The 12,435-nt window shown below is 42.1% G+C and overlaps 1 protein-coding gene across 2 annotated transcripts in view; it reads right to left on the bottom strand.

Annotated features, from left to right (window-relative positions):
- The window catches only part of LOC136862917 (uncharacterized), a 355,991-nt gene that overhangs the window by 55,084 nt on the left and 288,472 nt on the right, over positions 1 to 12,435 (bottom strand). Inside the window, exon 4 of one of the 2 annotated variants that reach the window (XM_067139196.2) lies at positions 8,770 to 8,917. In XM_067139196.2, coding sequence (XP_066995297.2) covers positions 8,770 to 8,917 — 148 coding nt within the window. The remainder of the gene's footprint in view (positions 1 to 8,769; positions 8,918 to 12,435) is intronic. The other variant, XM_068225811.1, reaches the window with a different exon arrangement.

Genomic DNA, 12,435 nt, shown 5'->3' with positions numbered 1-12,435 from the left:
TTGGCTGAATGGTCAGCGTACTAGCCTTCGGTTCAGAGGGTCCCGGGTTCGATTCCCGGCCGGGTCGGGGATTTTAACCTTAATTGGTTAATTCCAGTGGTCCGGGGGCTGGGTGTTTGTGCTGTCCCCAACATCCCTGCAACTCACACACCACACATAACACTATCCTCCACCACAATAACACGCAGTTACCTACAAATGGCAGATGCCGCCCACCCTCATCGGAGGGTCTGCCTTACAAGGGCTGCACTCGGCTAGAAATAGCCACACGAAAAAAAAGCTACTTTGTGAAAATCACGAATCGGAATAGTCTGCTCATCGAAATTTTTGAATATTTTGACCCAATTATCTTCAGGTTTGCTCTTTAATGAAATTTTTAATCGAAAAAATCCATCAAACAAGTCGTCAATTTTTATTGTACACTCTGGCTGTCCCACTTTAGTGTTAATTAGTTCTGCTGTTTCCCCAACTTCAGACCATTTAATTTCAGTTTGGTTTATCCAGATCAAGGATTCCAATGTATGAAAGTTTCCTTCCCACAGTTCAATATACTCAATGCATCTTGAATTAAATGCAACCATTTCTTCTTTAAAGACAACGGCATTTATAATTCCATTTTCTTCAAGTTATTTATAAAAGAGTTTTAGCTCCTTCTGGTATGAAGTTGTTCTCTTTTCTGTCTGCTAGGCTTTTCTTCAGGTGTTTGAGTTCGCAGGTCACTTCTGTTGCATTCTCCAATCTGAGAATTGCCTGAGTGATTAAACGCAGCTATCCACAAACAAATTGCAAGTACACTTCTGCACATTTATTCTCGAAGAACTTATTAATTAGAATTGGGCATAGCTCTTGTGAGCAGAAGTAGGATGTAAGTCCTTGGGACATCTGGACTATCCTTTCTAAGGCAGGAAGAAGAGAAATAAACCAATACCCAGACGTTCTCTGTCAAATTTATCATTCAACTGATGGTATACATTTCTTACTCCTCTAATTGTCATTCCGCCAAAATTTGTGTTTCAGTTATCTGCACAGAAACCTATAAATTTCTGCTCAAGTTCATACTTCTCGATGACAGATACTGAAAGGTCACTTAATATCTCCGACGTTTCCCTTGGAATTGACTAAATGTCTGATAGTTGTACTTTCACTCCCTCTGAAGGTAAGAAATACCTCTCTAACAATGGTAACATTTTTATCTCCCGCATATTAGATGTATCAACGGACACGGTTATAAAAGAGGCTTCTTTTAAAGGATCCTTAACTTTGTCAAGTGATGAAACTGCCCATATCACTGGTTCACATTTTGTACGTGCAAGACTAAATTTCGCGTCAAACACTAGCGAAATTAGTTCCGAACGATAGTTGGCTGATTTGAATCTGCAATCATGAGAGGCTCTGTGGTAAGCAAAAGTTACTTTCTTAGCAGCCATTTCAGGTTCCTTGTTCTGAGGATCCGTGCTCTTGAAATACGAGGTGATATTCGAATTGGATGCTTCTTATACAGCAGATTTGTGCTTCGCACTCCACACATGGTCTACGACATCAGATTGACCTCCATGTGCCACAGAAAAAGCATTGCCACAATGTGAACACGTAACACTGCTTTCTTGATTACACAGTGTTTTCAAAAACGGATATTCTTTCCGAAGGTCATCCGTAAACTTACAGCTCCATTTTGACATTTTGGAAAGAACGTAGAAACACTAGCAGAAGAGTTAAAGAACATTTGCCAAACAACAGAGAAAGAAAGCAATAAACCATTGGTGGGTTACTTGCGTCATTACATTGATTATATTTTCCCGTATCTAAACGACGTATAGGCCTATAGCATAAAGAATTATTGCCTTCTTGATCATTAGTAGTGCACAAGGAACAACTTATTCATATAGATTTTAGGTACTCAATGTTAAGGGTGAACGTGTTATGTAAATACAAATACGTGAACACCACAAGATCACTTACAAAGAATGAAACTGTGAATTATTTTCGAGTAGCGGTTTCCATAAAAACCGGGACAAAACTATAAAACGGGCGGGACACCTGGACAGAGCTTCCAAACTGGTACGGTCCTGGATAAACTGGGAAGTATGGTAACCCTAGACTTGCATCGAAGACTTCAAAACTCGTCTCCGAGAATAGATACGAAGAATGTCATTTAGTACTACAAGACTGACTATAGGAAAGTATCATTGAAGAAGTTGATAATCACATAGGAAACGAGCATGGATACTTTATGCCCCATCGTGGAGTTTTCAAAAGTGATTCACCTACTAAGTGCAGACCAGTGTTTGTTGCTTCCGGTAAACAAGGAGGGAAGCTGTCCCTTAATTACTGTTTGGAGAATAGCCCTAACTTGCTAAAACTTCTACCATCCATCCTGCTGCTATTTCTGGAAAGGAAAATAGGGGTAGTGTCAGATATCAAGAATGCCTTTCTCCAGTTCTTGGTGAATGAAGTCGATCGTGATTATCTGAAAATCCTTTGGTTGGATGATTACGCGATCAGAAGGTTAAGATTTTCACCACTACCGCGTTATATTTGGTGTGAATTGCAGCCCCTTCATACCAGGAGCTGTTATAGAACACCATCTTAATAACTGTTCTTCTGGGTACCGTGAAACTGCAGAGAAACTCGAGTATTCACTTTATATGGATTCAGTCAGTTCGGAAGAAGAATTAAACAGTTTTATTCAGGTTGCTTCTCTTTTGATGGCCATGGCAAAGTTTTAGTTAAGAGGTTGGGCCATTACTGCGCTAAATGAAGGCGATGCAATCCAAGAAACCACACCGGTATTCGGATTACTATGGAAAAGAACAAGTAATAGACTGTGTTGTGTACGGAACATTTTGCCTATCTGTCCGGCAGCATTTGATCCTGTAGGGTATACCTGTCCTGTCACTGTTGTACCGAAAAAACTATTGAAAGAAAGTTGGAAAGAGAAGAAAAGCTGGGATGCTGAGGTCTCAAGAAAATTTGCAAAGAAAATTCCAAAGAGGGTGGAAGAATTGCATTGTTTGGCTGATGTTGAAATTCCTAGACGATTTACTTTGAGCAGTGTGCCATTTGGTGATGGCCCTGTACTGGTAGAGCGTCGTTCAGGTTCGTTTCCGAACCCTTTTACCTGACACAATTTTAACTAGCTCGCACTACGTGAGTTAAGTGTTTCCCAATGTACTCGTCAGGTGGCAGCTCTCTACCCCTAGTCAGTGAAGGTCGAGCTTCCTACCGGAAGAATAGCATTTTGCTGTTCTTCGCCGAATTTTTGTTTTTATGACGAGGAATATCAACATGGATCCCGTGCGGAATGAATCAGCCTTTGTGGCGTATCAAAATGTTTTTAATAGGTTCAAATGAAAGCAAATGACCCTTTGATCTTTCTAACCGATTGTTTTATATCTCCAGGTACGAGTTCTACTTGTTTATATTTGTTTCTCTTGTCTTATATTTTTGCTACGTACTGTTTCCACCGCCGTTTGAATGGGATGGATGTATGTGATGCCTCGAGGGTCTTATTCCTATTAATGATATGGGCCTGCACCTTTGCTCTTGTACCTTTTGTCTGCGTTGAATTAACCGTGCGAAATAACTCGCGATCCGTGTCGTAGCCCGTGATGGCCGGATCTGTAGGAATCGCGATACGCTGGCAACGTATGCATGTTTTATTGTATGGCCCTAAGGATATCTTGCTCGTGGCCTGTGATGTGTCTGCGCCCGTTATCCCGTGACTCTGAGGGGTTACTATTTTGGTTGTGTCGTGCCCTTGATCTACTGGCGATATTGCCGTCATGTGTTGGAGTGAAAGGTCGCGCGAATGAATGGGGGACAACAGACATCGTATTTATGTTTGTATTTTATTGAATGTTTACTTTTCATTTCAATTCGATCCCTTTGGGATTCGTCTCCCTTTTCCATTGAGTCCGTACCTTGTCGATCATACGTTATTACCTTTCCTTGAATGGTGGACTTTTATTTTGCTCACTATTGTTGCTGTTTCGTTACGACATGTCTTGTGCATGCTTTCGGCCCTCAGCTCCCTGTTTACCCTATGGGAGCTTAGGTACTTTTTCCCCTTTTGCTCCTTGATTTTTTGGAGAGGATTGTTGCCATTCTGATTACGTCGAATTTTGTGTAGGCGTGTACTGCGTGAGTGTTTTTTATTCTATTCGATATATGATGCTGACATGCATTGACCAAATAAATTTCGTGCTATGAAAAATCTGGTGGGAAGCGTGACCTGTGTGAATCTCCTGGCATAATCAGTTACGGAATGTAGTAGCCCATTTCCCTTGATTGTCGGCGACAGTTGCGCCCATCTGAATTTGACCTGGTTAATTTCATGTTAAATATTTTCTCTCTCTTGATGTTTTGTTTGAATAAATTATGAATTCGAGTACTTCTCAGCTTTCATTCACAAGTAGTGTCAGTCCATTGAAAGTTTACTTTAAGGGACTTTCGTGGGACTTTCGCGTGTATTTGGGGTGGGGGTACGGCTTAGCAGTGACCGAACGTCCATACACTTTATATGTCTGCTGTGATGCTAGTGCTTTGTTGGACTGATTGGACTATTGAGTTGGATTAGGAAGGAACTAAAATGGGGAATCTTCGTAGAGAACAGAATAAAGGAGATACAAAACTTCACACAAAGGGATGAATGGAGTCATGTTCTTGGAAAACAAAACCCTGCTGACTTGCCGTCGCGAGGATGCTCGGCTAAAGAACTCTTATGGCTAAGGCTACCTCAAGAGGTCACCTGCGCTTCGTGATGAGGATGAAATGATGATGAAGACGACACATACAACCAGCCCCCTTGCCAGCGGAATAAACCAATGATGGTTAAAATTCCAGACACTGCCGGGAATCGACCCCCGGGCCCCTGTGACCAAAGGCCAGCTCGCTAACTATTTAGCCATGGAGACGGACACTTCTGCTACCAATATTCTAATATATTTTGGAAAATATAAATATAAATAATCCCAAGCACCGTACTTTTGTATAGTTCTGTACTTCGATCATTCTTTTCTGCAAAAGACTTATCAGTAAAGTGCTCTTTAATGTTTAGGTAACTCGCCAACTCAGAGAGCCGCGTCTTCGCACTGGCCAAAGAACAGCCTTTCATTACTCACGGAATATCTTAGAAATGTTACTCGTTTTAAAGCACTCATGCTGCGTTTACTAGAAACAGTTGTCGGAGGGAAGCTTAAAGTAAGGTGTAGAAACTTCGTAAGCCGTGTTTGATAACAATAATGTTATTGGTTTTTACGTCCGGCTAACTACTTTAACGGTTTTCGGAGACGCCGAGGTGCCGGAATGTTGTCCCGCGGGAGTTCATTTACGTGGCGGTAAAGCTACCAACACGGGGCTGACGTATTTCAACATCTTCAAATACCACCGGACTGAGCCAGGATCGAACCTGCCACTTGGGCTCACAAAGCCAGCGCCTTAACCGTCTGAGCCACTCATCGCGGCAAGCAAAGATCATTGCGGAAAGTGAATTTCAAAATTTAATTCCTGACATATGCTCTTTGGTAGTAGAGTAAATATAGCAGTAGGTTCTTAATTTAGCAGTCTTTCATCAAAGAAAGAGTACATTTTCATAAACTTTATGGACTTGCTCTTAGGAAAGATGGCCTTATATACTGCAAACATGTTCCTTTTTTGGAAGTTTTCCACCTCCATAGCGTAACGGTTAGTGTTATTAGCTGCCGTCCTCGGAGGCCTGGGTTTGATTCTCGGTACTGCCAGAGATTTAAGACTTGCTAGAGGGCTGGTATGTCCTTAAAATTTTTCGTGCGGACCTCACTGGGGGCGAGGTGACGGGCTATTTTAATTTAATTATTTAGAAGTTCGACAAAGCCAATTTCCTCGAAATCCTGGAATCTAAGTCAGTAAGCGCTATAAATTAATGTAATATTTTGTCTGAGAAATAACATAAGTTTCGAGTACTTTATTCAACATACGTTTTGTTGACATTTATCTGATGGGCTTCCGTACAACATGCAACAATGCTGCTTTCGTTATTACACAGTTTATGGTCAGATGACCATTTGACTTAAATCATTTTGAACATATTATCTTCGAACCGGAACACTTTGTTGAAAATACTTCTTCTTTTTCTTCTTTATCTGTTTACCCTCCAGGGTAGGTTTGTCCCTCGGACTCAGCGAGGGATCTCACCTCCACCGCCTCAATGGCAGTGTCCTGGAGCTTCAGACTCTGGGTCGGGGATACAACTGGAGAGGATGACCAGTACCTCGCCCAGACGGCCTCACCTGCTATGCTGAACAGGGGCCTGGTGGGGGGATGGGAAGATTGGACGGGACAGGTAAGGAAGAGGGAAGGAAGCGGCCGTGGCCTTAAGTTAGGTACCATCCCGGCATTTGCCTGGAGGAGAAGTGGTGTATCTATGTTTCTATTGTGGGAGTAAATCCATTAGTTCCAGCCAGGTAGTTCCTGCTTACCATGGAAAGTGATAACCTGGCCATGACTACCCGGAATCTTTCTGTTTACAGTCACTTTTTCATAATGAACAGCGAGTTTTCAGAATGTACATGGTCTATTCAACCTCGGCCTAGTACGTGAAAACTTTTCCTGTTCCTTAGATGATTTTGTGATGCCTGATGTTCCATGGTTTCCTTTCAAATATTTTTGCAGTCTCACTATCCTCTTTGCTCCGTGCAGCTTCGCCATGAAGAAAAAGCCAAACTTTGTGTCTTTTGGTGCTCTCCGTCAACCAGTTGTTGTATTTCGAACAACATTAAGATTTGACATTTCAGACTATTTTACATCTTGCTGACTTAAAATTAGATTAGCAGTAGGTTTCTTATTCTTCAGTTCGCATTTTTCTTCATATGTTAATTTGGGAAACTCTTGAATTAACAAAATGGTAATAGGTGAAGTGTGTTTAAATTGCACATTTTTTCGAAGTCTGATTTCTGCTCCTGGAATAAAACCTAAAATGTCGTATCACAACACATTACATGTAATACTAGGAAACGAAACACAGCATCGCGTGCCATAGAAATTAACAGAGAGCGAGATGCTGCAGAGAACGAACTAGCTGGAGGTAAGACTGAGCAGCGAGAGACGTTGAAGAGAACGTCTCGTGTACTGGTACTTTCCTCGAATTGCTTCTGCTGTTGTGCATGCCCTCCTACTAACTTACTGTGTGCTGCTATCCTTTGGCTGAGTCGTTTCGGAAAACGTCTCACCAAAACCGCCCAGCCCAGTGCGACGGCCGTCTAGAGGCACTGTAGCAACGGTCAGTGGTTTCTTTTTTTTAAGGGGCCTAACATATAGGTCATTGGCCCCAGGTCAGTGGTTTCAAAGCGTTGAATGCTGCTTCAATACACCGAAGAGATGTAGAAATATATGCAAAATAATACTAGGTGTTATGGAAATATTCTTAAGTGGAATTTTAAAATTTCAAAATATGTTATTCCCCCGCTTTCTAGGGTAGACACTGCATCAATGTCTCATAGCACGCTTCGCTACTGGATTACTTCGTACCTTCCCGGCGCATGATTCAAATTGACGAACTCGCGGTATTCGCTATGCCAGAGCACAAGTCGCTCCCGTGCGTCAGGGAAGAGAAGGGGAGGGAGGAGAAGTGGGGCTCCGCGCGAATCCACAAGTTTCCTCCTTCGACTAGCACATGACCTTGTCTTTGTCTCTTACAGGTAATGTCCACAGTTCGTTTATTAAGCAGCCGTAAAACTCTTGTTTCTCCTCTCCTGTGTTAGTCACAGCAACGTTCTTTATAATTTAACATGCTCGAAGATTGTGTATTCCTTCACTCACACCATTAAAATACTAAACGAAGGAAACAATACGCCCAATGGTTTGATTACAGTAATGTTCAATATGCCTACTCCTACTTCGATGCCTAGTGCACAACGCTGTAGTAGTACGCTTTGGGCTTTCTTCAGGATGTGTGGTATGTCGCGCATTACTTCTGTCTCCCACTTCCCACTTCCCCTCCCTTCCCTCCCCTCCTCTGACGCACATCAAATACGGCAAGTACGTCAGTTTGAATCGCGCGCCCAGAAGTAACAAAATAACCTCATTTCTCCGCCAATCCGATTGCACCATCATTCTTAACATAACACAAAGAGCATCCTGATATTTTTGTCGGTATATTTATGATACACCCTGTATGCGTGTTATGAAGTAGCTCACTGTCACTCAAACAGTGTTCGTAAAAACAATTTTAAGAATTTGAAATTCAACTAAATCAACAGTAACTGTTTCGCTGAATCTACTACCAGTCTACAGTGTCCACCGTGCTTTCATTAAACTATACATTTGAAAGCTCACATATTTTCTGAAATTCAGAACAAAGAGGCATTTTAGTTGGACTGAAATAATTCACCCACTTCTCTTTAGACAATACTTCAATGAATTCTTTCAATACCCTCCTCTTTACTCAGTAAATGTTTCATATTTGAAAACCGGTCATATAGAAGGAATTCCTGAATAATAACTCCTTTCTCCTGCATTAAATAAATCTCTCAATATTGAAATGAATATGGTCAGTAGTGAATGCAGTGAGCGTTTAAGTATGGCTCGCTGTTGGTAACTACGCTGACTTTGCTAGCAGTGCTGTAACTGGTTAATGTTCCTACATTAGTTCCTATGTATATTCCTTTAATTTGAATTTGTTGGCTGTGTACGATACTTAGTGTAAGAAAATAATTCAAAAAACCAAGAGAGAGATTACGAAAGTAGACTTTCGAAGAAATCGTGCATGTACACTTAAAAATGGAAGGAACCTACCAGCAGACGGTCCTGACCTGGACACTCTCGTCAGGTTGAGGCAGGGTGTCGTTAGAGCTCATTTCTTGCATCTTTCTCTGGTACGCCTTCGCGCAGTATTCGTAGTGACTCTTCATCCCTCTTATACAGGGCGCGTGGCGTAGGAATTCTGTAAATGTAAAAATTAGCTAAATGTAGAAAGTAAGGTAAGTTAAGAATTATTGCCTAAGATGCATCATGCCAAGCCACAGTAGTTTCTAAATGGGAAGTTATTTCGGTCGCACCCAAAGACACTATTCGTCACTCTTTCCTGCAACGAGAACAAGAGATAACTGTACTATTGAACGTAACACAGCAGTGAGTGTCTTTGTACCATGGTGTAGGATAGACTGGGCGGGGGGAAGGGGGGGGGGGTGCAGCAGGTTTTATATTTGTGTCACCATAATGTACCTTAGTTCAACAGTTCACCGCTACGCGCGGTGCAAACTGCGGGCCCAGAGAACAGGCCACCAGGAGAAGCATAGAACTACATTGCCTTTAAAAACAGTAAAATGCGTATTGCAATATTTGATTCAGGAAGGATACATTCTCAACAATAATTTTTAACATCACACTAACAAATCATACCTACGATACTAGAACATTAAGATATATGCACTATAATTTTTTTTTTGCTTGCTTTACGTCGCATCGACACAGATAGGTCTTATGGCGATGGTGGGACAGGAAAGGCCTGGTGTGAAAATGGGAAACCACGGAAAGCCATCTTCAGGGCCGCCGACGTTGGGGTTCGAACCCACTATCTCCCGGATGCGAGGTCACAGCTGCGCGCTCCTGACCGGACGGGCAACTCGCCCGGTGAACTATAAATTAGGCGATTAAGCTAACATGAAAATGAAAATCCACAGCCTGTTTCTAGTTATCTGACCGGGTCAGGAATGGAATGAATTAAGCCCCCATCTAGCGGCGAGGATAGGAAATGTGCCGCCTGCTGAACTCTGTCGCACTCCTCTGGGATTAAGCTAACATACCTCTTCCGAATTAATACACGTACAGCTTTGATTGCTTTCTCTTATCTTTCGTGTTAATTCCCACTGTAGAATAATTCTACTAGCAGTATTGCCACATCCGCAAAATAATATAATAATGCACCTTTTTTGCAGCCATATATTATTTGTGCTCAGCGCAAGAGAAGTGATGATTTTCAAAAAGATCAAACAAGGTGTCTTCAAAAACAGATGGGGAAGTTATGTACAAATGTTACGTTTGTATAAATGAATATTTGGATGTACTCATTTTCCTCTCGTTTTACAATTTACCAGATCTGCTACAGGAAAATTAGAAAGATAGTTTATTTCTAAAGTCATTAAGGCACCTTAATATACTAGGCATGTTAAGAATTTTGAAAAGTGCCTCGCTACAAATTCTGAGACATAATGCATTATGCAGCCATGGCATTATCATTTTCAATCACGTCGTTGCATTCCCATGATCCTCCATTTAATAAACTGTCGAGTTTCTTCATAAGATCAGCAACAACGTAATCGCCTTTGTAAATGGAAGTGTTTCTAAAATGTTCCGATGTATATATGGTTTTCCTTCAGAAGCTCGTGCTTCACAGTTTCCAAATTAGAGGTGGTTTTAATAGACTGTACACAGAAACATTTTGTATATAATTGCAAAAATGTCGGCATTGTGGGACGATCATTTTGTCTACCGACAGCTCTAGTAATTCCAAAAATCTTCTCTAATTAATCTTGGTTAAATATATCACAGGAGAGAAACAAATATTAAGATAGGTCTCTCTCAATCAATGCACAGAATAGGGTAGGTAGGGGAGAGGGAAAGGATGGAAGGGGAGATGTTGTTGAAAACAGTTGGGCTAATGCCTTAAGGTTAAGGTCAACAAAGATAATGGGTTTTTCTCAGGAAATAGGCCCAGAAGAGGTATCTGTGAGGAATCGGTATGAGCCACTGTAGGTAGATCTGCAGATGGAAGATGGTGATCAGGAAAATGTTACAAACGTGGGGAGGGGCAAGGGGAAAGGGAAAAATGGGAAAGGGAAACGTAGAGCGGAGGATAAGAAGAGAAAGGTGGAATAGGGTAGTGAGAGGAAGAAAAGAGAGGAGGAAGTGAGTTCTTCAAATATCAAGGAATTCTTTTTTTTTGCTAGGGGCTTTACGTCGCACCGACACAGATAGGTCTTATGGCGACGATGGGATAGGAAAGGCCTAGGAGTTGGAAGGAAGCGGCCGTGGCCTTAATTAAGTTACAGCCCCAGCATTTGCCTGGTGTGAAAATGGGAAAACACGGAAAACCATCTTCAGGGCTGCCGATAGTGGGATTCGAACCTACTATCTCCCGGATGCAAGCTCACAGCCGCGCGCCTCTACGCGCACGGCCAACTCGCCCGGTATCAAGGAAATTAAGGGAGAGCAGGAGTGGGGGGTATCTAATGAGGTGGATTGAGGCTAGCGTCATGGGTGACTGAACTGTCACGCTTGTGGGGAAAATATGTGGAGGAAAGAGAACCAGGGTAGAGAGTTATCCAGGAATTAGGGAAGACAGATGTTGAAAAAGATAGAAGGAAGGGAGGAGGGTAAAGAGAAGGTGGTAATTTTCCATGTTGGTACCAACAACGTAAGGCAAGCAGCAATTGGTAAATGAAATTGCGTATGGCTTTTAGTGCCGGGAGTGTCCGAAGACATGTTCGGCTTGTCAGGTGCAGGTCTTTCGATTTGACCCCCGTAGGCGATCTGCACGTCGTGATGAGGATGAAATGTTGATGAAGACAGTACATACACCCAGCCCCCCTGTCAGAGAAATTAACCAATTACGGTTAAAATTCCCGACCCTGCTGGGAATCGAACCCGGGACCCCTGTGACCAAAGGCCAGCACGCTAACCATTTAGCCATGGAGCCGGACGCAGCAATTGGTAATAACACATTTCGGGATGTTTGGGATCTGGTTACGGCAGCACAGAAGACGTTTAAGAAAGCAGTGACTGTTATCAGTGTGATACTGTTAAGGAGGGATACTGAATGGAGGTTGATTGGGGATATAAATGAGACTATGAAATGGGTATGTGGGAAATTGGGAGTGAGATTTGTAGATTCTAATGGATGGGTAGGAGGTAGGGATCTACGTTCATATGGCCTTGGCACATTCAGGGAAACGGGGGGGATCAGGGAGTGGTGATGACAGTATAGGGGACATGAAGTCAAGTAAGGATGACAAAAAATTGTTAGTGTTAAATCGTAGAAGTATTGCAAAGAAAAAGAACAGAATTAAGTAACTTGTTAGATATATATTTACCAGATATTGTAATAGGAATTGAATCATGGCTGAGAAGTGATATTGTGGATGCGGAAATTTTCTCACGGAACTGGAGTGTTTATCGTAGAGACAGATTAGGAACGATAGGAGGGGCAGTATTTATACTCGTGAAAGAAGAATTTGTAAGCTACGAAAAAGTTAAGGATGAGGAACACGAAATTCTAGGTGTAAGACTCACCTCTAAAGACAATAGTCAACTTGATATTTTTGGGGTGTACAGGCCTGGCAAGGCTGTCACTGACGCTAATGCAGAATTATTTGATGAGATAATGAGCTATGTGGTGAACGATACAGAGAGGAAAGTTATTGCAGTGGGTGATCTGAACATGCCAAACGTTAACTGAGAAGG

This window comes from Anabrus simplex, chromosome 2, assembly GCF_040414725.1.
Source record: "Anabrus simplex isolate iqAnaSimp1 chromosome 2, ASM4041472v1, whole genome shotgun sequence".
Classification (NCBI taxonomy): domain Eukaryota; kingdom Metazoa; phylum Arthropoda; class Insecta; order Orthoptera; family Tettigoniidae; genus Anabrus; species Anabrus simplex.
The sequence above is the reverse complement of the archived record's forward strand: the minus strand, read 5'-3'. Positions and strand labels throughout refer to the sequence as shown.